The following is a 27,966-nucleotide window of genomic DNA, read 5'->3' as shown; positions in this document are numbered from 1 at the left end:
GGTTCAAGCGATTCTCCTGCCTAAGCCTCCCAAGTAGCTGGGATTGCAGGCATGCACCACCATGCCTGGCTAATTTTGTATCTTTAGTAGAGACGGGGTTTCCCCATGTTGGTCAGGCTGATCTCAAGCTCCTGACCTCAAGTGATTCACCCGCCTCGGTCTACAAAGCGCTGGGATTACAGGTGTGAGCCACCGCGCCCGGTCTGCCATATGCAATTTACTGGAGAGATGAACTGCTCACTGGAAGATGATTAACATCACAGAGTTTTTAAGCAGATACTTGCAACATTTGAGCTCACCATAGTATCGACAAGAGGTGGCTATGAAATTATTACAGTGGTACAGTATGTACTGAAGTGAATTTTATGCAGTTATGATTTAATACTGCATCTTTAGGCCAGGTGTGGTGGCTCACGCCTGTAATTCTAGCACTTTGGGAGGCCTAGGCAGGTGGATCACCTGAAATCAGGAGTTCAAGATCAGCCTGGCCAACATGGTAAAACCCCGTCTCTACTAAAAATATAAAAATTAGCCAGGTGTGGTAAATATAAAAATTAGCCAGGTGTGGTGGCATGTGTCTGTAGTCCAAGCTCCCAGGGCGACTGAGGTGGGAGGATTGCTGGAACCTGGGAGGCAGAAGTTGCAGTGAGCTGAGATTGTGTCACTACACTCTAGCCTGGGTGACAGAGCAAGAAACTGTCTCAAAAAAACAAAAACAAATAATATTGCATCTTTATATTTGTTTCCGTTTCTCTTGGGCTGTGAATGATGCCATGTACCATCTGTGTTTGTGTGTGAGGTTTTTTGTTTTTTTTTTAGACAGGGTCTCACTGTCACCCAGCCTGGAGTGCAGTAATATGATCACAGCTCACTGCAGCCTCAGCTTCCTAGGCTCAAGCAATCCTCCCACCTCAGCCTCCAGAACAGCTAGGACTACAGGTGCACCCCACAGTGCTCAGCTAATTTTTTATTTTTTGTGGAGATGGGGTCTTGCCATGTTGCCCAAGCTGGTCTCGAGCTCCTGACCTCAAGTGATCCTCCTGCCTCAGCCTCTCAAAGTGGTGGGGTTACAAGTGTGAACCATCACATCCAACCTGCATCAAGTTTTGATAAGTTTTAACTTTATAATAGACATATATATTTGGCCGGGTACGGTGGCTCAACGCCTGTAATCCTAGCACCTTAGGAGGCCGAGGCGGGCAGATCACAAGGTCAGGAGATCGAGACCATTCTGGCTAACACCATGAAACCCCGTCTCTACTAAAAAAGTACAAAAAATTAGCTGGGTGTGGTGGCGGGTGCCTGTAGTCCCAGCTACTCGGGAGGCTGAGGCAGGAGAATGGCGTGAACCCGGGAGGCGGAGCTTGCAGTGAGCTGAGATCACACCACTGCACTCCATCCTGGGCAACAGAGAGAGACTCTGTCTCAAAAAAAAAAAAAAAAAAAAAAGACATATATTTTATGGTAGTAAATGATAAAATAGACTAGGATCTACATAAATTTTATGCATTCATGACATACGTAGCTTAAAAAAAAAATTAGCCAGATATGGTAGAGCATACCTGTTCTAGCTACTCAGGAGGCTGAGGCAGCCGGATTGCTTCAGCCCAGGAATTTGAGGCTGCAGTAAGCTGTGATCGTGCCACTGTACTGCAGCCTGGGAGACAGAGTGGGACTTTGTCTCAAAAGAAAGAAGGAAAAAATTCCAGTATATTTACTGAAAAAAATTAGCATATAAGTGGACCTACACAATTCAAATTGTGTTGTTCGAAGATTAATTGTAGACATACATATGTGCCCTACTTTTCTCCAGTGAGAGGGCCTAAAGGCAGTAATACTGTAATAGAAATGAGTGCAAGTAGTGCCTAGAGTTTGGCTTCTACATACTGTTATTCCATAATAGCCAGGATTCCACCAAGAATGGTTGATTACAGGACTGGGCCAGGGAAAATACAAGATGAGCCCAGAACATCTTTTATTTTATTTATTTATTTTTGAGATGGAGCCTCAGCATGTTGCCCAGGCAGATCTTGAACTCCTGGGCCCAAGCGATCCTACTGCCTCCACCTCCCAAAGTGCTGGGATTACAGGCGTGAGCCCAGCCCATCTCATGATACAAGACAGTCAGGGAACAAAAGTGAAGGGAGGCTGGGTGCAGTGGCCCACCCCTTTAATCTGAGTACTTTGGGAGTGTTGGGAATAACACTCAAAATCCTAAGGAAAATGAACATTCAAACAACGGATTCTTAGCAAAGCAATTTTACTTCTCTGCAGAGGGGTGCCTCTCCTTGGCCAGTCACCGTGAAAGCACACCTGAACAAAGGGGCACGAGAGCCTTTATTCCTGACGCAAGTCCTGCCCCTGTACCCTTTTCCCATTGGCCAGGGTGGGGTTGCACAGTTAGCCCAATTGGCTAAACATCTGAACTTTCTTTAGATAAGGTGGGCCCATAAGGGAGAGAGGGGAAAAGGTGAAGGGGTGTCTGCAATGAGCTAGAGAGCTAGTCTTCTTTCCAAATAAGGGAAGGAATAGTAATAGTAAGAAATAGTAAGAAAGTAATAGTAAGAAATAGTAATAAAGAAAATAAAGAAATAGTAATAAAGGAAAGCTAGTCTTCTTTCCAAATAAGGAAAGGAATGTGAGCTGGTACTGATAAGCCTGGTACTGTGGCGTGTCCAGGCATGTAACAAAGGCAGAAAGGAAAAAAAGAGAAAAGAGAAAAAAGGTTGTGGGGGAGTACTATGAATTAAAGAATAAAGGATTGATTAGGCTATTTGAAGAGAAACCTCATCATATCCCACAGGAGACTGAGGCAGCAGATCGATTGAGCCAAGGAGTTCGAGACCAGCCTGGGCACCAAAGTGAGACCCTGTCACTACAAAGAATTAACAACAACAAAAAATTAGCTGGGCCGGGCACAGTGGCTCACACCTGTAATCCCAGAACTTTGGGAGGCCAAGGCAGGTGGATCATGAGGTCAGGAGATTAAGACCATCCTGGCTAACATGGTGCAACCCCATCTCTACTAAAAATGCAAAAAATCAGCTGGGCGTGGTGGCACACACCTGTAGTCCCAGCTACATGGGAGGCTGAGGCAGTAGGGAATAGGCAGTAGGATCTCCTGAGCCCAGGAGGTCAAGGCTACAGTGAGCTATGTTTGCACCACTGCACTCTGGCCTGGGCAACAAAGCAAGACCCTGTCTTGAAAAAAACAAAAAAATGGAGGCATGTTCAAAGGACACAGGCCCAGTTGAAGGAGATCGCAGAGACCAAGTATGGGACAATTTGAGCAGGAAAATAAATAGTAATAGTAATGGATTAAAGCACAGAATAAGAGAACTATCCCTAAGTCCATTCTGCTATAAATAAGTGAATAACTAAATAAAGGGAAAGGGACAGCTAATCGTTACAGTAGCATTCCCATTAGTAAATGCGGAAGGAATAATAGAGATAGAAAATCACCATTTAGTAAACACCACAGCAGTAATTGTGGCAGGCAAGAATCGTTCATGGATGCTTAAATTAGTGGGCAAAAATGTGATGTGAAACAGGATATTTACGTAGTCTGAAAGTATCTTCCCACAGAAATACTGGTTGCAAAGGGGAAAATAATAATGTTACAGTGGAGAAATGTGGCAGACACTACAAAGTGATCAAAGTTAACATCAGCAGTAATAAGACATTCACTTCACACACCTCTTGATACGATGTCTGAGGACCAACCCTCCCTTCTGCTGTAATCTTACGAAAATGCATAACCTCAATATAATCGTGAGAAAACAGGCCAACCCAAATTGAGGGACATTGCACAAAATAAGTGACAAGTATTCTTCAAAGAAGTGTCAAGATGATGAAAGATAAAGACTGGAGGAGAGGAAGGAGACCTGACAACTAAGTGCATTGTAAGATCCTGAAACAGAAAAAGGACACAAATAGGATAAACTTTTTTTTTTAAAGATCCTAAGTGTGTGTTCCCTCCTAACTACTATAAGTTGGACAAGTCATATAACTACTCTAAGGTGTAAAGTAGGCGTGGTACTGTCTGCTTTTGCTCAGGTGTGGTGAAGCTCAAACAAGGCTTTAATTGTAACACAAATATAAGATATCATCATCATTATTTTATTTATTTTTTTTTTTTTGAGATGAGACAGAGTTTTGCTCTTGTTGTCCAGGCTGGAGTGCAATGGTACGATCTTGGCTCATTGCAACCTCCACCTCCTGGGTTCAAGCAATTCTCCTGCCTCAGCCTCCCTAGTAGCTGGGATTACAGGCACCGGCTACCACGCCCAGCCAATTTTTTGTATTTTTAGTAGAGATGGGGTCTCACGATGTTGGCCAGGCTGGTCTCAACTTCTGACTGCAGGTAATCCACCTGCCTCTGCCTCCCAAAGTGCTGGGATTACAGGCGTGAGCCACCATGCCCGGCTCTCATCATCATCATAGGTTACATTGAAGTGAACTGTTTGTCTCTTCTTTGTGATTCTACCAATAAAAGCAATAAACTTAGTTTTCTGCCATGGATAGAATTTACTAAAAAGGTTTCTCTTCCCTCCAAATTGATTTTTTTTTTCCATCTTCATAGCATTTCAGGCTGCCTTTCGAGCTCAGGGGCCCCTGGCTATGCTGGAGCACTTTGATACTATCTACAGCATTTTGCAGTAAGTGAAACACCCAACTGGTACTTTAAAAAGAACTGGTGACTGTTTGTCCTAACTGTGCATGTTAGTCCTGAAATTCCAAGTTATAGGTTCACTGATAAATGCCTGTGGATATTGATGTCTCTACTGATGAGCATGTACCCAACTTGCCACCGTATTTATTCAGTTGAACAATTTCACATGTGTTTTTAAACATTAGATTCCACGGGTTAGATCTGATCTGTTAGAAAGGGCTCTGCAGGCTCCTTCCTATCTCACCCCCACACTTTCTTTCCCTCATAGTCACTTTCGAAGTATAGATCCTGGCCTCAAAGAAGATACTCTGGAATTCCTGATAAAAGGTGTTTATGGGTCAGGGGGTAGGGGATGGAAGGTGTTTGTTATCGTTTGTTTGTTTGTTTGTTTGTTTTTCCTACATTTTATCAGCCACATGATGATATCAAGGCTGTTGTGATTCAGTTGGTTTGGCTAAGCCCAGGGACCTTTGGCCTGTTAAAGGTCTGTAATCTTGGTGGGCGATACAGAGTTATGTGTGTTCACTGTAAGGGCAGACCAACAAGAACTTTTTCCTACTTTTGAGCTACCTCTTTTTAATAGGGGTGATTCTTCCAGTTGCTGGAGAGAAATTGTGGTAACTGGAGTGAGAGAGTAGGAACAGGGCATGTGCAGGGTATCAGGGCCAAGGGTCCCAAAGGACTTAGCTTGTGTTATGGCCACTGAGAGATGAAACACAGATCTTTGGTAATCTGATGGCTGCAAGTGCTGGGTGTTTTGAAGTTGGGGTATATGAAAGAAGTGAGTGAAACTGACTCTAAGATTCTGACCCTCACAGTGGTATCCCGCCACTCCCAGGAGCTTCCAGCTATCCTGGATGATACAACTTTGAGTGGACCAGATAGAAATGCCCATCTAAATGCCCTCAAAATGAACTGTTATGCTCTGATACGTCTCCTGGAATCCTTTGAGACCATGGCCAGCCAGACAAACCTCGTGGACCTGGACCTTGGTGGGAAGGTAATTTCGAGTTTTGGGCTCACGTTATATGGGGTCTGGGGAGATAGGGGAATAGGTGGGAAAGAAGGGAATCCAATGATCCACAAATCCTTTCTGTCCTCATTGAGAGTTTAGGAGAAAGAACTCAAAAGTGTTACACGTTTTCTTCCTGGACCAGTAGCGCTGTGGAACTTCTAATATTTCTTCCATATTACCTTCTATCTTGTCTTGATATTAGATTGTTTGGGCAGTGAGACTGACAGATCTTGACCCTCTTTTTTCCCTTATTTTTTCCTCAATGTATACATGATCCTTTTTAGGGTAAGAAAGCTCGGTCCAAGGCAGCCCATGGCTTTGACTGGGAAGAAGAGAGGCAACCAATTCTTCAGCTTTTAACACAGCTACTTCAATTGGACATCCGTCACCTGTGGAACCACTCAATAATTGAAGAAGAATTTGTCAGGTGGGTAGGGAGGATGGCTACAGATAATACTGAGCCGTGAGAGTGAGGCTCTGTTGATATGCCTTTTTTTTTTTTTTTTTTTTTTGTGGGGACAGAGCTTCACTCTTGTCGCCCAGGCTGGAGCGCAGTGGTTCAATCTCAGCTCACTGCAGCCTCCACCTCCTAGGTTCAAGCAATTTTCCTGCCTCAGCCTCCCGAGTAGCTGGGATTACAGGTGCCCGCCACCACAAGCTGATTTTTGTATTTTTAGTAGAGACGGGGTTTTGCCATGTTGGCCAGGCTGGTCTTGAACTCCTAACCTCAGGTGATCTCCCCGCCTTGGCCTCCCAAAGTGCTGGGATTACAGGCATGAGCCACCACGCCCAGCCAGAAGTCTATTTTTAAAATACGTAAAGTAAGTTTGATGGAAGAAGGTTGTGATTTTAAATCAGCTACTCTAGGCCAGGTGCAATGGTTCACGCCTGAGTTCAGGAGTGGATTGCCTGAGGTCAGGAGTTCAAGACCGGCCTGGCCAACATGGTGAAACCTTGTCTCTACTAAAAAAATATGAAAATTAGCTGTGCGTGGTGGTGGGTGCCTGTAATCCCAGCTACTTGGGAGGCTGAGGCAGGAGAATCACTTGAACCTGGGAGAGGGAGGTTGCAATGAGCCAAGATCGCACCATTGCACTCCATCCTGGGCGACAAGAGCAAAATCCTGTCTCAAAAAAAACAGATAGGGCCGGGCCGGTGGCTCACGCCTGTAATCCCAGCACTTTGGGAGGCCGAGGCGGGTGGATCACGAGGTCAGTAGATCGAGACCACGGTGAAACCTACTAAAAATACAAAATAAAATACAAAAAAAAATTAGCCGGGCGCGGTGGCGGGCGCCTGTAGTCCCAGCTACTCAGGAGGCTGAGGCAGGAGAATGGTGTGAACCCAGGAGGCGGAGCTTGCAGTGAGCTGAGATCGTGCCACTGCACTCCAGCCTGGGCAACAGAGCAAGACGCCGTCTCAAAAAAAAAAAAAAAAAAAGATAGATAGATAGACAGACAGACAGACAGACAAGCTACTCTAGTAAGACTTCTTTGAGATGGTGACATTTGAGCAAAGACCCAGAGGAGGTGACTGAGAGCTATGAGAATATGTGGAGGAATAGCAAGGGCAAGGAAAAGGAATAGCAAATGCGAAGACCTTGAGGAGGGAGTGTGTCCAGCATGTACGAGCAATAGCAAGGAGGCCAGAGAGCTGACAGCTGAGAGCAGGTATGAGGGCTAGGCTGTGAGGCCATGGGAGCAGTGGGGAGCCAGACCGCAGGTTCTTGTGGGCCATCATGGTGACTTTGGCATTTCGTCAGAGTGAAATGGAGCCACTGGGAAGCCACAGGCAGGGAGGTGAGGTGATCTGACTTGTACTTCAACAGGGCCATCCTAGCTGTTGTATTGAAATAGACTATGGAGGCAAAGGGGAAGCAAGAGACCAGTTAAGAGGCTGTTCCAATAACTCAAGCACGAGATGACGGTCTCTTAGACCAAGGCATGGCAGCGGAGATGGGGAGAAGTAGTTGGATTCTGTGCTTTTTCCTTAAGGTAGAGCTTACAGGATTTGCTAACAGACTGGGTGTGAGGGAGAGTTCAGTCAAGGATGACTCTCCCGGGTTTTGGTCTGAGCATTTGGAAGACTGGAGTTAATGGTAACTGAGATAGGGAGAAGGCTGTGAATAGGTGTTTTGGGAGGAAGAACAGATGTTCTGTTTTGGACATACAAAGTTTGAGGTGTTTATTAGACAGCCACGTAAAGTTGTCAGATTCGGCCATTGAATATATAGATCTGGAGTTCAGGAGAGAGGTCTGGGTTAGAGATAACACATTTGGGAATATAATAGTATTCAGAGCCATGAGACTGAATGAAATCACCAAATCAGTAAGTGTAGCTAAAAGAGATCAGGAATCCAAGGACTGGTACCCTAGGGCACTCCAGCATTAAGAGTGAGGATGCCAGGTGCATGGCTCACGCCTGTAATCCTAGCACTTTGGGAGGCTGAGGCAGGAAGATCGCTTGAGCCCAGGAGTTTGAGATCAGCCTGGGCAACATAGTGAAACTGTGTCTCTAGAAAAAATAGAAAAATTAGCTGGGCATGATGGAGGCTGAGGTGGGAGCATCACCTGAGTTATGAGGAGGTTAAGGATGCAGTGAGCCATGATTGCACCACTGCACTCCAGCCTGGGCAACAGAGGCAGACCCTGTCTTAAAAAAAAGAGTGTGAGGAGGAACTAGCCAAAGCAACTGAGAAAAGAGTCTTGTTCTTGTGTCCTGGAAGCAAGATAAAGCATATATTTCAAGGAGAAAGTGAGTGATTAACAGTATCACATGCAGCTGTGAAAGATCACTTGAGATGCACATTTTTTTTTTTTTTTTTTTTTTGAGACAGAGTCTCGCTCTGTCACCCAGGCTGGAGTGCAGTGGCGCGATCTCGGCTCACTGCAAGCTCCGCCTCCCAGGTTCACGCCATTCTCCTGCCTCAGCCTCTCTGAGTAGCTGGGACTACAGGCGCCCGCCACCACGCCTGGCTAATTTTTTGTATTTTTAGTAGAGACGGGGTTTCACCGTGGTCTCGATCTCCTGACCTCGTGATCCACCCACCTCGGCCTCCCAAAGTGCTGGGATTACAAGCGTGAGCCACCGCGCCCGGCCGAGATGCAGATTGAATCAGTCGTTATATTTAGGAATGAGAAGTCATTGGTGACTTTGTCTTTTTTGATGGAGTCTCACAGTGTCGCCTGGGCTGGAGAGCAGTGGCATGATATCAGCTCACTGCAACCTCCGCCTCCCAGGTTCAAGTGATTCTCCTGCCTCAGCCTCCCAAATAACTGGGATTACAGGCGCCCACCACCACACCCAACTAATTTTTTGTATTTTTAGTAGAGACAGGGTTTCACTATGTTGGCCAAGCTGGTCTTGAACGCCTGACCTCGTGATCCACCTGCCTCGGCCTCCCAGAGTGCTGGGATTACAGGCGTGAGCCACCACGCCCGGCCAACTCTGTCATATTTTTATCATATATTCAGGTTCTTTGTCAGCATCACAACTGGTTGAAAGTTGGTAATCTTGAAGGAAGGAGTACCTAACTGGGGTCAGCAAAGCAAAGCAACTTGTTATAGAAGGTAATGGCTAGAATAAAGAAAACCCTGACTTTGGGAGCAGTAGGGATAGAATGAATGAGGCAGGCTCTGATACGATTGGATCCAGACAGCTGCTTTCATCATCTCAAACTCTTCCTTTCTCAGTTTGGTTACTGGCTGTTGCTACCGCCTTCTGGAGAATCCCACCATTAATCACCAGAAGAACCGCCCCACTCGGGAAGCCATAACACACCTGCTTGGTGTAGCCTTGACCCGTTATAACCATATGTTCAGTAAGTTACCAGTCGCTTTGCCCCGCCTTTTTTGTATTGCCCATAATTTCTCATGTTTAGTGCTTCCACAGGTGCTACAGTGAAGATCATCCAGATGCTGCAGCACTTTGAACACCTGGCACCTGTACTGGTTGCAGCCGTGAGTCTATGGGCAACTGACTATGGAATGAAGAGCATAGTGGGAGAGATTGTAAGGTGACTCTTCCTTCTCGAAGTTTCTCATGCTTATTTTCCTTGGGGAGGGAATAAAGAAAGATTGGAAATACATTATCTGTGCAACAGTAGATTCCTTCAGATATTAGATACCTGTCTTAACTTCCCTTACTGGGAACTGAATAATTGATCTATGTTGCTATGGCTGTGTTTTCTTCCCTGTGTAGAGAGATTGGACAAAAGTGTCCCCAAGAGCTGAGTCGAGACCCTTCAGGGACAAAGGGCTTTGCAGCATTCCTGACAGAACTAGCAGAACGTGTCCCAGCTATCCTGATGTCCAGCATGTGCATTTTGCTAGATCACCTGGATGGAGAGGTAGGTGGTCCACTAGGGGTCGCTGAGTTTTTCTGGGGATTTTAAGTTCAGTGTTGAAAGGCTGTTTCTTAACAGAACAAGAAAGTAGCTTTGACAAGTTGTCTAGATTTATCATTGTGACATTTCCTTTCTGTAGAGAAGCAGGTCAAGTCTGTTGAATAAGGAGCTCTTTATTAATCTGTTAATCTTTCAATTCACATTGCTTTTATCCAGTTCTGGTAAGGGAGATGACATTTCTGCAGTAACAGCAACTCAGCTTTGATTTTTTTTTTTTTTCTTGGAGGCAGGATCTGGCTGTGCCACCCATGCTGGAGCACGATCATAGCTCATTGCAGCCTCCATCTCCTGGGCTCCAGCAATCCTCCCACCTCAGCCTCCCAAGTAGCTGGGACTTCAGGCACATACTACCATGCCCGGCTAATTTTTTTAGTTTTTGTAGAGATGGGGTCTTGCCATATTGCCCAGGCTAGTCTCAAACTCCTGGTCTCAAGCAACCCTCTTGCCTCAGCCTCCCAAAGTGCTGGGATTACAGGCGCTACCATGCTTAGCCTTCAGCTTTGATTCTGAGTCCCATCTATTCCTCAGGATAAAGCGTCTTCCCACCAACTGGCTTGCCTTGCTTCATCAAACAATGAACTTTCTCAAATCAACCCATGTCATCTCTCTCAATTCTCTTTTATCCCTGAATGCTAACCTGGCTGATTCCCATACTGATGTTAGGCACTCCTAGGTGAATGTCAAGGACAAAGACAGTCCACTTGTTCATCTAATTCACTTTAACTTTTTGTGCAAGACCCTATTCTCTGGTTCTTGACCTGGCAAAACCTTAACCCTGCTCTCCACTAGATTATGTATTGGACTTGCTGGCACTCTAAGGCTGATTTCCATGTTTCTGTCTCATTTTCTGTCAGTAAAGCGTGGGAAGGAGAGTGGGAGGGAAAGGAGGGGATATTTATTAGTAAGGATCAAAGACTTTGAGGCCGGGCATGGTGGCTCACGCCTGTAATCCCAGCACTTTGGGAGGCTGAGGTGGGTGGATCACTTGAGGTCAGGAGTTTAAGACTAGCCTGCCAACATGGTGAAATCCCATCTCTACTAAAAATACAAAAAAATTAGCTGGGTGTGGTGGCGGACACCTGTAATCCTAGCTACTTGGGAGGCTGAAGTGGGAGGGTTGCTTGAACCTGGGAAATGGAGGTTACAGTGAGCCAAGATCGCACCACTGCACTCCAACCTGGGTGACAAAACGAGACTCTGTCTCAAAAACAAACAAACAAAAAAACACACACAGACGGGCGCGGTGGCTCACACCTGTAATCTCAGCACTTTGGGAGGCCAAGGAGGGTGGATCACGAGGTCAGGAGTTTGAGACCAGCCTGGCCAATATGGTGAAACCCCATCTCTACTAAAAATACAAAAATTAGCTGGGTGTGGTGGCTCATGCCTGTAATCCCAGCTGCTTGGGAGGCTGAGGCAGGAGAATCACTTGAACCTGGGAGGCAGAGGTTGCAGTGAGCCGAGATTGCTCCACAGCACTCCAGCCTGGGCAACAGAGCAAGACAATGTCCCAAAAAAAAAAAAAAACAGCCGGGCGCAGTGGCTCACGCATGTAATCCCAGCACTTTGGGAGGCTGAGGCAGGCGGAACATGAGGTCAGGAGATTGAGACCACCCTGGCCAACTTGGTGAAACCCCATCTCTACTAAAAATACAAAAATGAGCTGGGTGTGGTGGCTCATGCCTGTAATCCCAGCTACTTGGGAGGCTGAGGTAGGAGAATTACTTGAACCAGGGAGTCAGAGGTTGCAGTGAGCCAAGATGGCGCCACAGCTCTCCAGCCTGGCGACAGGGCGAGACTGCATCTCAAAAACAAACAAACGAACAAACCACCACAATAACAAAGGCTTTGAGACCTCAGCTGAAGGGCAGTTAATAAATGCTTTTCAAATGTGTGTTGGTGAGTGGGTGTGATTTTTTTATTCAGCTACCACCATGCTTTCCTGTGTGAGCCCTATGAGGAAAAATTGGTTTTGGCCCTTGTTCTAGCATTCTCGGAGCAACAAGTCCTCTTTGGGATTCAGCTTTTTCCTGTGACCTTGGGAGTGAATACCTAGGCAGTTAATGGAAAAAGTTATGGCCAAGCACAAGCAAGCTTCGCCTTGACTAAAGGTTTTACCCCTCTATGCTTCTCTCTCTTAGAATTACATGATGCGTAATGCTGTGCTAGCAGCCATGGCGGAGATGGTGCTGCAGGTTCTCAGTGGCGATCAGCTGGATGCAGCAGCCCGAGACACCAGAGACCAGTTCTTGGATACTTTACAAGCCCATGGCCATGATGTCAACTCCTTTGTGCGGAGCCGTGTTTTGCAGCTCTTCACCCGAATCGTCCAGCAGAAGGTAAGCAACTTCTATGTGGCAAAGACATACGGTACCTCTCCATATACCAGTGTAAAGAGGAATCCAGTGTTGAAGATAAATATCTGCCCCAAAGAGGTCTAGAATTCCCATTTTTATTATCAGTAGTAAAAGTCTTCCTCTACCAGGAACAAGGATATCTGGCTCCCTTTAAGGACTCTAATGTGTCTTACCACTACAAGGAGTACTCCTAATCTATATTCTGTAGGAAGGGTTTTTAGAGTGAGTGGGTAGCTCAGTTTAGAGTATACTTAAAGATCATCTTGAACAAAATGGATGATGTGGGACTTGAGCAGATTCTTCTCTTCCTACCCTACACAGGCTCTCCCCCTGACACGTTTCCAGGCAGTGGTGGCTTTAGCTGTGGGACGTCTGGCAGACAAGTCAGTGCTAGTATGTAAAAATGCCATCCAGCTGCTGGCCAGTTTTCTAGCCAATAATCCTTTTTCCTGCAAGGTAAGTAGACTTGGTCCACCAAAAGAGAAGGAATTAAATGGAAACAGGGATGAAATTATGTCATTTACTGACCCTGCTATTCATTTTACCTGATAGCTTAGTGATACTGACCTTGCTGGACCACTGCAGAAGGAGACCCAGAAATTACAAGAGATGAGGGCCCAGAGGCGAACTGCAGCAGCTTGTAAGTAGTTACCGCCTTGGAGTCCTAACGCCAGACAGGCTTCTCCTTGGAGTCAGAAACTCTAGTGAAAGAGAATAAGTGACACTCTCATTTAGCTGCAGTGCTGGACCCAGAGGAGGAGTGGGAAGCCATGCTGCCAGAGTTGAAGTCTACCCTGCAGCAGCTTCTACAGCTTCCCCAGGGAGAGGAGGAGATTCCTGAGCAAATTGCCAGTACAGAGACGACTGAAGATGTGAAAGGACGCATCTATCAACTGCTTGCCAAAGCTAGTTACAAGTAGGCAAAAGAATGGGATATTCTTCATGATCTGTTTATGTTTAGAGTTAACCTTTGAGAAACTTACATAATGTGCCTTTTAAATGAACTGCACTCAGATATGCTGCCACCAGGTGATGGTAGATGTTTTCATGTAGTAATGGTCTGACCATAGGCCTAGTCCACAATTAAGCATGTGTTTCTACTTTATAAATGTTTAAAGAAACTACTGAAACAATTAAATGTTAACAATATTATAATCAAACATTAGTCCTCCTTCAATTGAAGGAGAGCACCTATAAATAAGTTCTAGTTGTATGATCTTGAATAAGTTGCTTAACTTTCTAGGCCTCAGTTTCATTATCTATAAAATAAGAAATTGATTAGATCTTATGATCTCTAAGGACTTTCTAATCCTAAATTTCATGAGCTAATAATATCAAACATGCTTAATACTACTTTAATCTTCAAACCTAGGATGAATCCTGATCTTAGAGAAAAGATTTCTCCTAGTGTTTTTATGACTTTAGAACTTAACAACAAAAGCCCTTACAGCCGTCAACAAGTTTTTTTTTTGTTTTTTTGTTTTGTTTTGTTTTTGTTTTTGTTTTTTGAGATGGAGTCTCACTCACTCTGTTGCCCAGGCTGCAGTACAGTGACACGATCTTGGCTCACTGCAACCTCTGCCTCCCAGGTTCAAGCAATTCTTGTGCCTCAGTCTCCCAAGTAGCTGGGACTACAGGTGCACGCCACCACACCGGGCTAATTTTTTTATTTTTAGTAGAGACGGGGTTTCACCATGTTTGCCAGGCTGGTCTTGAACTCCTGACCTCAGGTGATCCACCCGTCTCAGCCTCCCAAAGTGCCGTGATTACAGGCGTGAGCCACCGCACTCGGCTGCCAACAAGTATTCTTAAACCTCAGCCACAAGTTATTTGTTATTTATTTACTTCTTACCTAATTGGGCTGTTTTTAAAAGGCTAGAGAGTGGCTTGTTTGCCCTATGACTCCCTTATGTTACTTTAGTGTCTCTCTTTTTATTTTGCTAAAGCAAAAATAGAGACTATAGTTTTATAAGTGCATGTTCCACCAAGCATTCTAGTATTTTCTCCTGTCAATTAGAAAAGGATTGTTTGTTTGTTTTTGAGACAGAATCTCACTGTTGCCCAGGCTGGAGTACAGTAGCACAGTCACAGCTCACTGCAGCCTCTCACTGTAGCCTCAACCTGAGTGTAATCGCTCAAGCGATCTCCCACATTAGCCTCCTGAGTAGCCTGGTTAATTTATTTATAATTTGTAGCTGGGATTACAGGTACATACCACCATGCCTGGCTTTTGCCAGCCTGGGCAACGTGGCAAGAAGATAACATGTAGACAAGCAGTCAAACATGTATTCTTTTTTCCCTCTTTTATATGACTGATAGAATTCTCTGCCCACGGATCTACCATCTTGTTTTTTTCACTTAACTATGTGTCTCAGTGGTTTTTAAAAACATTTATGTCTGGGCGCAATGGCTCATGCCTGTAATCCCAGCTACTTGGGAGGCTGAGGCAGAAGAATTGCTTGAACCCAGGAAGCAGAGGTTGCAGTGAGCTGAGATTGCTCCGCTACACTCTACCCTGGGTGACAGAGGAAGACCATCTCAAAAAAAAAAAAAAATTTATAGATGGCCAGGTGCAGTGGCTCACACCTGTAATCCCAGCACTTTGGGAGCCCAAGGCTGGTGGATCTCTTGAGGCCAGGAGTTTGAGGCCAGCCTGGCCAACATGGCGAAACCCCATCTCTGCTAAAATTACAAAAATTGGCCAGGTGTGGTGGCACATACCTGTAATCCTAGCTATTTGGGGAGCTGAGGCATGAGAATCACTGGAACCTAAGAAGCAGAGGTTATAGTGAGCCAAGATCATGCCACTACACTTCAGCCTGGGTGACAGAACAAGACTCTGTCTCTAAAAAATATATATATATATTTATACATAAATAGTTTCCCACTCTCCTCTTTTTTTGAGAGAGAGAGTGTCTCACTCTGTTGCCCATGCTGGAGTACAGTGGTATGATCACAACTCACTGCAGCTTTGATCTCCCAGGCTCAAGTGATCCTCCCACCTCAGCTCCCTCAAGTAGCTGAGACCACAGGCACACACCATCACACCCACAGGCACACACCATCACACCCGGCTAACTTTTTTTACTTTTTGTATAGTTGGATCTCCCTGTGTTGCCCAGACTGATCTCGAATTCCTGGGCTCACGTGTCCCCATTATTTTTTATGACTACATAGAATCTTATTGTCTGGATGTGCCTGAATTAACTAATTATTGAAAGTTTATTGTTTCTAAACTTAGGAAAGTTTTTAAACAGGTTTATGGAGTAGGTTTATGATTTTAAAACTTTAAAAAGCCTTATTGGAGTTTTTTTGAAGACTGTAGTAATGCCTTGTAGCTTCAAAAATAGGAAAAGTGTTTGCAGATGAGCAGTCAGGGAAAAAAAAAATAGGCAAAGTGTTTTGAGCCCTACCCCTTAGTAGATGCTGTAACAACTTTTTAAGCATGTTAAGTGCTCCTTTTCTCTGGGCAGTAGGTCCAGGGACTTGACAGAATCATGAGGTAAGCTCCCTTACAAACGGCTGAAGTGACATTCTTCTGGGTGCTGACAGGCGGGTGTTTTTTCAGACAGGCCATCATTCTCACTCGAGAAGCCACAGGCCACTTCCAGGAGTCCGAACCCTTCAGTCATATAGACCCAGAGGAGTCAGAGGAGACCAGGCTCTTGAATATCTTAGGACTTATCTTCAAAGGTAATCATTTTCCTTCTTCAGTCAATAAACAACACATGTCAACTGGTATTTACTGAGCATTAACTTTATGCCATCATTGGCCTGGTTAACAGAACCTGGTGCCGAAGAGCCCAGAGATGAATTGGCATTACTTTTGCTCTGGAATGGAAGCAGCCCACGGGCCTAAGATTGATAGTCACAGGGTGACTGTCCAGACCATAGAGGTCTTTAGGTATGGTTTCTGAGAAATTAAGATATTTTAGAGTAAGTTCTAATTTCATATCTTCACATTGTGAAAAGAGATATCCAGGGCCAGATGTAGTGGCTTACGCCTGTAATCCTAGCACTTTGGGAAGCCAAGGCAGGAGGATTGCTTGAGCCCAGGAGTTCAAAATCAGCCTGAGCAACATGACAAAACCCCCGTCTCTACAAGGAATACCAAAAAAAATTAGCCAGGTGTGGTGGCACGCGCCTGTCGTCCCAACTGCTCAGGAGGCTGAAGTGAGAGACTCACCTGAGCCCAGGGAAGTTGAGGCTGCAGGGAGCGGTGATCATTGCCACTGCACAGCCTAGGCAACAGAGTGAGACTCCATCTCAAAAGAAAAAAAGAAGGAAAATAAATAAGTAAATATCCAGGAATGTTGACAGCTGTTGGATTCCCCTGTATCCCCTTGAACGAAACCATCCTGTACTTCTCTAACTCCTTAGGCCCAGCAGCTTCCACACAAGAAAAGAATCCCCGGGAGTCTACAGGAAACATGGCCACAGGACGGACTGTCTGTAAAAATAAACCCAGTATGTCGGAGCCTGAGGAATCCAGGGGAAATGATGAACTGGTGAAGCAGGAGATGCTGGTACAGTATCTGCAGGATGCCTACAGCTTCTCCCGGAAGATTACAGAGGCCATTGGCATCATCAGCAAGATGATGTACGAAAACACAACTACAGGTATGCCAGAGTCCCCTTCTGTAAGGACAGCCTTGGGGTTCTTTTTAATTTTTTTAATTTTTATTAATAATAGAGATGGGGCCTTCCTTTGTTGCTCAGGCTGGTCTCCAACTGCTGGGCTCAGGCAATTCTTCTGCATCAGCCTCCCAAAATGCTGGTATTACAGGTGTGAGCCACTGCACCCAGCCATGGATCTTGGAGTTCTTTTCCATATTTTGTTGATATATCTATCTGCTCCTTTAAAAGGCAGGGGTTCTCGGCTGGGCGCGATGGCTCATGCCGGTAATCCCAACACATTGGGAGGCCAAAGCGGGAGGACAGGTTGAGGCCAGGAGTTCGAAAGCAGCCTGGGCAACATAGCAAGACCCTATCTCTACAAAGTAACAAAAATTAGCTGGGCGTGATGGCACACACCTGTAGTTCCAGCTACTCGGAAGCCTGGGCAGGAGGATTGCTGGAGCCCGGGAGTTTGAGGCTACAGTGAGCTGTGGTCATGCCACTGCACTCTAGCCGGAGCAACAGAGTAAGAACCTGTGTCTTAAGAAAAGAAAAAAAAAAAAAGCAGGGGTTCTTTATTTCTATTTGCTTCCTCTAGCCACTTATACAGCTTATACATTTTAATGCATATAGTATTTCATGATAAGGCATTATAGGAGGAGTTGACATTGTCAGGGAAAATGAGGAAGGCCTCTATTTGCATCTTGCTACATTCAGAAAGGTTCTGTCGTTAGGTATTGGGGGAGTTTTGCGAAGTAGATAGGTGACATTTGCACATGTTCTCTCAGTGGTGCAGGAGGTGATTGAATTCTTTGTGATGGTCTTCCAATTTGGGGTACCCCAGGCCCTGTTTGGGGTGCGCCGTATGCTGCCTCTCATCTGGTCTAAGGAGCCTGGTGTCCGAGAAGCTGTGCTTAATGCCTACCGCCAACTCTACCTCAACCCCAAAGGGGACTCTGCCAGGTATATGCAGTGCTTTTGCCTTTGCTGACTTTTCCAAGGTCAGCTTCTCACAGGACTTCCCTTGTCTCCTAAAGGAAGAGGTGCATTTCTCCAGAGGAGTTCCAGATCCATAGGCAGTCCATCATAATGGGGCTTAGGGTGGGGCTCGGTTTCCAGGGAGAGCAGTTTTGTAACACTGTGGTGGGATAGCCCTAATCACTGTTTGCCAAGTTCAGTTTCCCAATCTTATAGTGACCGCTGATCTCTGCTGTTCCCACAGAGCCAAGGCCCAGGCTTTGATTCACAATCTCTCTCTGCTGCTAGTGGATGCCTCGGTTGGGACCATTCAGTGTCTTGAGGAAATTGTAAGGCTTCCTGCTCTTTCTTTCTTCATTCAACAAGTATTTTGGGTGTTGTTGTTGGTGGTGTTGTTGTTGTTTTGAGACGGAGTCTCGCCCCGTTGCCCAGGCTGGAGTGCCATGGCGCAATCTTGGCTCACTGCAACCTCCGCCTCCCAGGTTCAAGCGATTCTCCTGCCTCAGTCTCCCGAGTAGCTGGGATTGCAGGCATGTGCCACCATGCCCGGCTAATTTTTTGTATCTTTAGTAGAGACGAGGTTTCACCATGTTGGCCGGGCTGATTTTGAACACTTGACCTCGTGATCCACCCACCTCAACCTCCTAGAGTGCTGGGATTACACGTGTGAGCCAAAGCACCCGGCAACAAGTATTATTGAGTTATTACTAAGTACTTAGCAATTTACTTAGCTCCAGAAAGAAGTATAAGACTATTTGCTTTCATGTTCCCAACTTTAAAGGAACCAACAGTCTAGCTGGTAGTCAAAAACCACAGAACATTTTTAGAACAATGCAGCAGGTAGATAATAAAGTGCCAGAATAAGTTGTATGGGTGATGGTTGTCATAGCAATAATAACATCACTTATATGGTATTGAATATATGACAGGCACTCACACGTTACTCACAGTAACTTGTTTAATCCTCATGACAGCCCTGTGAGGTAGCATTATCTGCATTTTACAATGAGAAATCTGAGGCACAGAGAAGTTACTGAACTTGGCTGGTTACAGCTAGTTAGTGGCAAAGTTTGAGATTCAAACTCGGGTAATAAGAGCTCTAGAAAACATACTCTTAACTTCTGTGTTCTACTGAGGGGTACAGAGTAGGAAACAGAGCGGTTTGGGGTAGAATGGTCAAGGAAGCTTCCTGAAGGTGGCAGGACTTAAGATGGGTCTCGAAAGATGAGTAGGATTTAGAGAATCAGAGCAAGGAGGGAGGGCATTTCAAACAGAACCCAAGAAACAGCACAGTTCACATTGTAGAACAAAGAAGATTGTGTTCTGGTTCAAATTATCTGGAAAAGACCGGGCATGATGGCTCACGTCTGTAATCCCAGCACTTTGGGAGGCCAAGGCAGCAGATTACCTGAGGTCTGAGGTCAGGAGTTCGAGACCAGCCTGGCCAACATGGCGAAACCCCGTCTCTACTAAAAATACAAAAAAATTAGCCAGGTGTGGTGGTGGGCACCTGTAGTCCCAGCTACTCGGGAGGCTGAGGCAGGACAGTCGCTTGAACCCAGGAGGTGGAGGTAGCAGTGAGCCGAGATCACGCCACTGCACTCTAGCCTGGGCGACAGAGGGAGACTCTGTCTCAAAAAAAAAAAAAAAAAAAATCTGGAAAAGATAAAGTTGTGAATGTAGGTTGGAACTAAACTGTGGAAGTCCCTGAATGACTTCAGGAGTCTAGGACTTTAGCTGTGTTAGCCAGGCACTCAGCATTTTAGTGAGACAATTCTGCTTTGTAGCATTTGCATTGTGGGCACAGAGAGGGGAGGTGGCGCTGGGAAGAGCACTCCTGCCAGCCACATTTTTCTCACTGGGGAAAAGAAAAGAGCCTGGTGCTGGTGATTGGCCACAATGTCATAGGCCAGTTACCGGCAAAAGCCCTACAAGAGGCAGGGGAGAGCAGCTGCAACCTGGGGTGCAACAGAAGTGACCTGGGGAAGCAGAGGCTGAGGAGACCAACCCATGGGAAGGAAGGCCAGTGGAGGCTGCTGCAGTGGGCAGTAACGAGGGGCTGGACTTGGGGTTTGGAGAAATCACTGCAGAATGGGCTTAATGGAAGACAAATTTTTAAAGGAAAAATAGTGACTGATTTGTAAAAAAATGAGGTGACTGAAATTTTAAGCACATATAACTGATGAAGTGTTGATACCACTGGCAAAATGAAAAGGCAAGGAAGGATGATGGCTTCTATGTTAGACATGCTGAGTTTGTGGTAACGGCAAGAAAACCTCTTAGAAACCTCCAGACTTAGAACTATGGACCCACATGGAACTCAGAAGGTCAGTTTCGATATGTCACTTGAATAAAATCGTTTTGAAGTCATGAGAGTAGAAAAGTGGAGCTGGAAAGCCTCTCAAGCCCCTGCGTTACGTTTGCGCCTCCTCTGTTTTTCCCACTCCTAAGTATCACTTTTGTCCGCTTCAGGTTCTCCATATCATCTTCAGAAAAGCAGACCAAAGATCAAGGAACTGTTCATTTTTGGCTTGAGCCCTTTTTCTTTTCTCCTTAGCTCTGTGAGTTTGTGCAGAAGGATGAGTTGAAACCAGCAGTGACCCAGCTGCTGTGGGAGCGGGCCACCGAGAAGGTCGCCTGCTGTCCTCTGGAGCGCTGTTCCTCTGTCATGCTTCTTGGCATGATGGCACGGTGAGGCTCAAGTCCAGCAGGCAATGGGGTGGGAGAGCAAAGGAAGGTTCTGAGAAGGCTCCTTTTCCTTCAGTGACATTGTCACAGTGAGGCCCAACCGAGCTCTGCTGTGAGTTATAACGCCACCTAAATGGAAAAGAAAATAGGGAGAGTACCAGCCCTCCTGCCTGGTAGTAATGGGATTCAGTAAAGCAACAGGACCCAAGAGGCTGGCCCTGTGTCAGAGCCTCGCTATAGTGTTCCAAGGCTCCAGACACCACATGAGGTGCTGGGACCTACCCCTATTGGCCCTTTCTCCCCCGTTGAGTCCAGTCCATGACCTCCTTTAACTCTGTGGCTTCCTTCCCCTAGAGGAAAGCCAGAAATTGTGGGAAGCAATTTAGACACACTGGTGAGCATAGGGCTGGATGAGAAGTTTCCACAGGACTACAGGCTGGCCCAGCAGGTGTGCCATGCCATTGCCAACATCTCGGACAGGAGAAAGGTATGTAGGGGTGGTTCCAAACTAAGGAGAGTAGTGGAGATCCTCGTGTCCACCCTGTACATACAGCCGCGTTGTCTTGTTCTCCACAGCCTTCTCTGGGCAAACGTCACCCCCCCTTCCGGCTGCCTCAGGAACACAGGTTGTTTGAGCGACTGCGGGAGACGGTCACAAAAGGTGAGCTCTCAGGAAAGGCCCTGGGCAGATTTGGGCCCTTTGTTGCAGTGAACAACTTCTCCCTCCTCCTCCGCAGGCTTTGTCCACCCAGACCCACTCTGGATCCCATTCAAAGAGGTGGCAGTGACCCTCATTTACCAACTGGCAGAGCGCCCCGAAGTGATCTGTGCCCACATATTGCAGGGCTGTGCAAAACAGGCCCTGGAGAAGCTAGAAGAGAAGAGAACCAGTCAGGAGGACCCGAGTAAGTGGGCAGGGGTTGACCCACTGCGGCAGCCAGCTTCTGTTTTCCCTGCAGGGCCGGGAGCCACTGCCACCACCACTTTCTGCAACAACCCTTAGTGTACACTGTGTCGTTTTTGTCTAAGTTGAAGTTGGGCCAGTTCCCACCCCCAACTCTTACTACTTCGCTAGTTTGAATAGCACGTGAGCAAGGGGAAGATCAGTAAAAATCGGATTCAGGTTTGATGGGACTTAAAAATGTCTCTCTGCCCCGCCTTCCCTCTCCCTCTCCTCCAGAGGAGTCCCCCGCAATGCTCCCCACTTTCCTGTTGATGAACCTGCTCTCCCTGGCTGGGGATGTGGCTCTGCAGCAGCTGGTCCACTTGGAGCAGGCAGTGAGTGGAGAGCTCTGTCGGCGCCGAGTTCTCCGGGAAGAACAGGAGCACAAGACCAAAGATCCCAAGGAGAAGGTGTGTCAATGTCCTTAGCACTTCCAGATTTATTTCAGACCTCAGCTCAGAACTGAGCTGATCCCCTTCCGGCAATCTCTGCTCCTCTGCTATTACATGAAGCGAAGAATTTCTGCCTCTCTGTGGCTACTACCCTAGGACAGGTTCATGTGAACAATGATGAAACTGTCAGTGATCACCCAGGAAGGAAAGATTTAGGTAAATGCAGAGTGTGGAGTTAGAGACCTCAGCATAAAATTAGAGGCGTTTTGTCTGAGGCGGGGTTTGTTAGAACAGGCACATACCCGCCCGCTTTTCCGTCAGCTTTCATTGCTGGCCTGGCCCGGGTGGGGCCTTGTGTTCTCTCCACTAGAGGCAGTGATGTCTTGCAGACAAATAAGACACAGAGCCTTGCAGCGCTGGAGAAGTCTGACCTCTGTGACTTTGAACCATTGTCTGGCATGATCCATCTGTTTACCATATACAGGAAACGACGTCTTCCATGAGGAAGAGGTGTAGAAACACGCTTTGGCAACTTAAAACAAATGGGGACCTCGTTGTTTCCCTGCTTAATTCAGGAATCCTTTCTCTTTACAGACACATTTGACAATTCTCTAAATGGTTTTGTAGAATTTGCCCTTCCTTACTTTGTTCATGCAAAACAAAGTATGGGCTGGAATCAAAAATGTTGTCTGCTTATCCATGATCCCTGGTTTCATTCCCTTTAGAATACAAGCTCTGAGACCACCATGGAGGAGGAGCTGGGGCTGGTTGGGGCAACAGCAGATGACACAGAGGCAGAACTAATCCGTGGCATCTGCGAGATGGAACTGTTGGATGGTAAGAAAAATTGCTGCACTCAGCAGTTTCTTCCCAATTGAGATAACCTGTCCCAAACCTGCAGTTACTCTTCCAACAGGCAAACAGACACTGGCTGCCTTTGTTCCACTCTTGCTTAAAGTCTGTAACAACCCAGGCCTCTATAGCAACCCAGACCTCTCTGCAGCTGCTTCACTTGCCCTTGGCAAGTTCTGCATGATCAGGTAGGCCGTGGGGTTGGTACCACCTCAAGGAAGATGGAGATGAAATGGCTTCCCTGATGATCCTCTTCTTGCTCCTAGTGCCACTTTCTGCGACTCCCAGCTTCGTCTTCTGTTCACCATGCTGGAAAAGTCTCCAATTCCCATTGTCCGGTCTAACCTCATGGTTGCCACTGGGGATCTGGCCATCCGCTTTCCCAATCTGGTGGACCCCTGGACTCCCCATCTGTATGCTCGGTAAGAGACCCCTCACAGCGTGATGGCTGTTCCAGGAGCTCCGCGGTCTGTTGAGAGTCAGTGTGAGAATCACCAGGGCTCTTCCCCTAGGCTTTGGCATCACTGCGAACATCTGCTTGATACTTGACCCGTACAGGCCCCTGGCTAAGAGTCACCCCAGTGGGACTGACACTTCTGGTTAGAGGCTTCACCTCTTTCCCCCACTCCAGCTTTCAACTCTAGACAGCTTTCCGACTGCTTCTGGAGTGGCAGAGCATGGGGTCATCGATTCCCGCCGAGGGCCTTTTCTACCAGTGTTAGGGTGTAGTCCGGAGGTCTCCGTCCCCATGACCCGCAATTCCATTCCTAGCCTCCGGGACCCTGCTCAGCAAGTGCGGAAAACAGCGGGGCTGGTGATGACCCACCTGATCCTCAAGGACATGGTGAAGGTGAAGGGGCAGGTCAGCGAGATGGCGGTGCTGCTCATCGACCCCGAGCCTCAGATTGCTGCCCTGGCCAAGAATTTCTTCAACGAGCTCTCCCACAAGGTGAGAGGCAGAGAGGCACTGAGGGCTCGCTGCAGAGGGAATATGTAGGTCACCTCATCTCCTTAACGTGGCTCTCTCTTACAGGGCAACGCAATCTATAACCTCCTTCCAGATATCGTCAGCCGCCTGTCAGACCCCGAGCTGGGCGTGGAGGAAGAGCCTTTCCACACCATCATGAAGTATTGCTCCCCGGGCCCTGGGGCACATTTTCCACATAGCAGGGGCTTAGGAGTGAGACACACCTGTATTTAAATTCCACCTCGGCTACTCTTCAGCTGTACAGCCTTCAGCAATACCTTAGCCTCTTTGTGCCTATTTCCTCTTCTTTTGAGGCTGATGATACTTAACCCTTAGTTCTTGAAAATATTAAATAAGATAAAGTTCCCAACATGGTGGCAGTCATACAGTAGCACTCACTCCCTAGTAGCTGCTCCTGTTAATTTCCATTCACAGGGAAAATTCCTGAGGTGGGGGTTCCTTCTCTGCTGAATGGGACAGGGCAAGGGGAGTAGTGAGGCAGACAGGGGCCATGGCAGAGAACATCAGAGAAGACGGGTGCTGGGGGAGGGTCCAGGGTTGGTCTTAGTGGATGGCAGAGCTGGCCCTGGGCCATCATCGCACATCCTCATCTCCCTGTCCTGCAGACAGCTCCTCTCCTACATCACCAAGGACAAGCAGACAGAGAGCCTGGTGGAAAAGCTGTGTCAGCGGTTCCGCACAGCCCGGTATGCTGCCCTCCCTGAGGGTTCTTTGTGCTGAGCAGGGCCCTGCAGGGGAGAAAGGCCCATCCCTCACCCCTTCCCTGCCCCCACTGTGGCATCCCTGGGACTGGGGAGGCTGATGGGGAAGGTTGAGCCTTTACTAGCTGGATCTCCAGGTTCTTCAACAAAGCCCTTCCTGTCTGCAGAACTGAGCGGCAGCAGCGAGACCTGGCCTACTGTGTGTCACAGCTGCCCCTCACAGAGCGAGGCCTCCACAAGATGCTTGACAATTTTGACTGTTTTGGAGACAAACTGTCAGATGAGTCCATCTTCAGTGCTTTTTTGTCAGTTGTGAGCAAGCTGCGACGTGGGGCCAAGCCTGAGGGCAAGGTGAGCAGCACAGGACACTTCAATGCCTGTCGGGTTCTGGGCTGGCTAAGACATCTGCCAACCCTGGACAGCATCCGGCTCTTGCAGTCACGTTCCCGTCCTACTTATCCCCAGCTTGGTTACAACCAAATTGCCAGAGTGACCCAAGACCAGATCTTTCTGTCTCCAATTCTTTTTTTATTACTCCAGAAACAACCAAAGCAGCATCTCATTCAATTCTTGTTTGTTTTTAATAGTTTTTCTTTATTTTTCGGAGCAGTTTTAGGTTCAAAGCAAAATTGAGCAGAAAGTACAGGGAGTTCCCTTCTAGCCCTTGCTGCTACACATCCCAGCCTTCCCCACCTTCAACATCCTGGAGCAGGGGGCACATTTGTTACAGCCGAACCTACACTTACACATCATCTCCCAAAGTCATGCTTTACCTTGGAGTTCACTGCACGTAATGACATGTACCCACCACTGCAATATCATACAGAAGAGTTTCACTGCCCTACAAATCCCCTGCACTCCACCTGTTTATCCCTCCCTCCCCACAACCCCTGATCTTTTTACTGTTGCCATTACTTTGCCTTTTCCGCAGTGTATATCATTGGAATGATCCAGTATGGAGCCTTCTCACCTTGGCTTCTTAGTAATGTGCGTTTAAGGCCCTCCATGTCTTCCATGGCCTTGTTTCTTTTTAATGAGAAGTAACTGTTTTCAGGCCTGCTCTGAATCTCCTTTTCTCCCTCCAGGCTATAATAGACGAATTTGAGCAGAAGCTTCGGGCCTGTCATACCAGAGGTTTGGATGGAATTGAGGAGCTTGAGATTGGCCAAGCAGGTAGCCAGAGAGCGCCGTCAGCCAAGAAACCATCCACTGGTACTAAGGCAGCCTGTGCGGGCGAGACCAGACTGGGCCCTCCCCTCCTGCAGTGATTTGTTTCTTCTTCTTTTTTAAATCACGTTTTCTTGCCTTTTCTAGGTTCTAGGCACCAGCCTCTGGCTTCTACAGCCTCAGACAATGACTTTGTCACACCAGAGCCCCGCCGTACTACCCGTCGGCATCCAAACACCCAGCGGCGAGCTTCCAAAAAGAAACCCAAGGTTGTCTTCTCAAGTGATGAGTCCAGTGAGGAAGGTATGATGCTCCCGCCTGTTCCCCGCCCGGAAGGCACACAGCTAGGGTGCGGAGGGCTGGTTTCCACAGGACCTGCTGCGGGGGCCTGAGTGTAGATGCTGTGCCCCACTGCCCCAGAAGGGCCTCTCCTGTACAGCTTGGATTTTATTTCTGCAGTGTGGTGTGGGATTGTCTCACTTGTTCTCTGATACCTATTTTTCACCATCTTTGTGACTCAGCTGTTTCTTACTCCTTTTAATTCTTTGCATAGATCTTTCAGCAGAGATGACAGAAGAGGAGACACCCAAGAAAACAACCCCCATTCTCAGGGCATCGGCTTGCAGGCACAGACCCTAGGAAGTCTGCTCCTGCCCTCCCTGTGCAGGGCGTCTTGTAGGGGTGACCTGGAATTCGAATTCTGTTTCCCTTGTAAAATATTTGTATGTCTCCTTTTTTAAAAAAAAAAACAAAAAAAACAAACAAAAAAAACGGCCGGGCACTGTGGCTCACGCCTGTAATCCCAGCACTTTGTGATACCAAGGCGGGTGGATCACCTGAGGTCGGGAGTTCGAGACCAGCCTGACCAACATGGAGAAACCCCATCTCTACTAAAAATAAAAAATTAGCCGGGTGTAGTGGCGTGCGCCTGTAATCCCAGCTACTCAGGAGGCTGAGGCAGGAGAATCGCTTGAACCCGGAGGCGGAGGTTGCAGTGAGCCGAAATCACACCATTGCACTCCAGCCTGGGCAACAATAGCGAAACTCCGTCTCAAATTAAACAAAAAAATGCATACATGATCTTTAAAATGCAAGGCTTTCTCTTAAATTAGCCTAACTGAACTGCATTGAGCTGCTTCAACTTTGGAATATATGTTTGCCAGTCTCCTTGTTTTCTAATGAATAAATGTTTTTATACTTTTAGACATTTTTTCCTAAGCTTGTTTTTGTTTCATCTTTCACATTAGCCCAGATTCATGCAGCAGAGAGAGGGTTATCAGTGCAGAGAGAGATGAGTGAGCCCGGAGTCCTAGGGCCTGTCCTGGGATGGCAGATGAGCTTCCTGCCCCGTCACTGCCACCTTTCCCCTCTCAACCTCTGGACCCTGCACAGTGACCAGACAGCCTCTCTGGGGAGAATTATGCAGTGCCTAGGCTCCAGATCAGTGCTTCTGAACCGTGGGCAATTTTGCCTGCCAGAGGACATTTGACAACACCTGGGGCCTTTTTTGTTGTCATAGCCTGTGGGGGAAGAATGCTACCAGCATTAGTGGGAGGCCAGGGATGTTGCTAAACATCCTACAGTGAGTGCACAAGACAGCCCCTCAACAAAGAATTACACAGCCCAGAATGTCAATAGTGTCACAGTTGAGAAAACCTGCTCTAGACCAAGGGTTGCTTTCTGCCATGTGCCTCACCCCACCCCCACTCGTGTTCCCTAATCCCATCACCAAAGGTTGGCAGCAGACCGGCCCAGGCTCGTGGAAGGTCAGATCATGATCCCCCTCCAGCTCTGCAGGAGACAAGACCTGTCTCCCAGCGTTCCACATTGTTCCCAGGTCTGCAGGGGGCGTGGGCTATGCTGCAGGCGGGCTGCCCCCTGAAGCCTGCCCACCCCTCTCCAGCTCCTCAAGTCTTCTCTGCTGAGTCACCTTAGAACCGGAGGCTGTGAGCTGGCTGTCGTGACCACACTGGTGCCTCTGCTGTCATGACAACAGCACACTACGTCAGTAGTGCTCCCTGGGCACTGAGCTCCCTCTTTGCGGGGAGAAGACAGTAATGAAAAATGACAAGCCTGAGGCAGAGGGGAAGATGGCGCCTCCGAATCAGGCTTGGGTGGTGCAGGAGCATGGAGGTGCTCTTAAGGCTCTCGATGGGAAAGGGTTAATGGTCCTGGTTGCAGAAGTAGCAAG

At 47.3% G+C, this 27,966-nt stretch overlaps 1 protein-coding gene and 1 non-coding gene across 6 annotated transcripts in view; both read left to right on the top strand.

The window, feature by feature from the left end:
• Positions 1-26,978, top strand: part of NCAPD2 (non-SMC condensin I complex subunit D2) — a 39,062-nt gene extending 12,084 nt beyond the window's left edge. Inside the window, exons 3-32 of one of the 5 annotated variants that reach the window (XR_004028344.1) lie at positions 4,583-4,658; positions 4,941-4,999; positions 5,491-5,672; positions 5,972-6,114; positions 9,380-9,507; positions 9,579-9,702; positions 9,888-10,035; positions 12,234-12,431; positions 12,771-12,905; positions 13,002-13,089; positions 13,185-13,365; positions 16,018-16,142; positions 16,830-17,069; positions 17,855-18,029; positions 18,289-18,373; positions 20,602-20,735; positions 21,087-21,219; positions 21,309-21,393; positions 21,470-21,637; positions 21,913-22,085; positions 22,793-22,904; positions 22,984-23,107; positions 23,186-23,341; positions 23,691-23,868; positions 23,981-24,047; positions 24,513-24,593; positions 24,776-24,959; positions 25,694-25,820; positions 25,923-26,078; positions 26,329-26,512. Coding sequence is in view for 4 of the 5 variants with exons in the window: in XM_030804919.1 (XP_030660779.1) it covers positions 4,583-4,658; positions 4,941-4,999; positions 5,491-5,672; positions 5,972-6,114; positions 9,380-9,507; positions 9,579-9,702; positions 9,888-10,035; positions 12,234-12,431; positions 12,771-12,905; positions 13,002-13,089; positions 13,185-13,365; positions 16,018-16,142; positions 16,830-17,069; positions 17,855-18,029; positions 18,289-18,373; positions 20,602-20,735; positions 21,087-21,219; positions 21,309-21,393; positions 21,470-21,637; positions 21,913-22,085; positions 22,793-22,904; positions 22,984-23,107; positions 23,186-23,341; positions 23,691-23,868; positions 23,953-24,047; positions 24,513-24,593; positions 24,776-24,959; positions 25,694-25,820; positions 25,923-26,078; positions 26,329-26,414 (4,079 nt within the window). In the remaining variant the exon portion in view is untranslated. Of the gene's footprint in view, positions 1-4,582; positions 4,659-4,940; positions 5,000-5,490; positions 5,673-5,971; positions 6,115-9,160; positions 9,508-9,578; positions 9,703-9,887; positions 10,036-12,233; positions 12,432-12,770; positions 12,906-13,001; positions 13,090-13,184; positions 13,366-16,017; positions 16,143-16,829; positions 17,070-17,854; positions 18,030-18,288; positions 18,374-20,601; positions 20,736-21,086; positions 21,220-21,308; positions 21,394-21,469; positions 21,638-21,912; positions 22,086-22,792; positions 22,905-22,983; positions 23,108-23,185; positions 23,342-23,690; positions 23,869-23,952; positions 24,254-24,512; positions 24,594-24,775; positions 24,960-25,693; positions 25,821-25,922; positions 26,079-26,328 lie in introns of those variants that run through there. The other 4 variants (XM_030804920.1, XM_030804919.1, XM_030804923.1 and 1 more) reach the window with 4 other exon arrangements.
• LOC115832978 lies at positions 5,084-5,413 on the top strand. The gene has a single exon (XR_004028387.1). It is a non-coding gene; the product is annotated as a small nucleolar RNA U85 (small nucleolar RNA).
• Positions 26,979-27,966: the final 988 nt, after the last annotated feature.

Source organism: Nomascus leucogenys, chromosome 23, assembly GCF_006542625.1.
Source record: "Nomascus leucogenys isolate Asia chromosome 23, Asia_NLE_v1, whole genome shotgun sequence".
Lineage (NCBI taxonomy): Eukaryota > Metazoa > Chordata > Mammalia > Primates > Hylobatidae > Nomascus > Nomascus leucogenys.
Note: the sequence above shows the minus strand (reverse complement) of the source record. Positions and strands in the feature narration are given on the sequence as shown.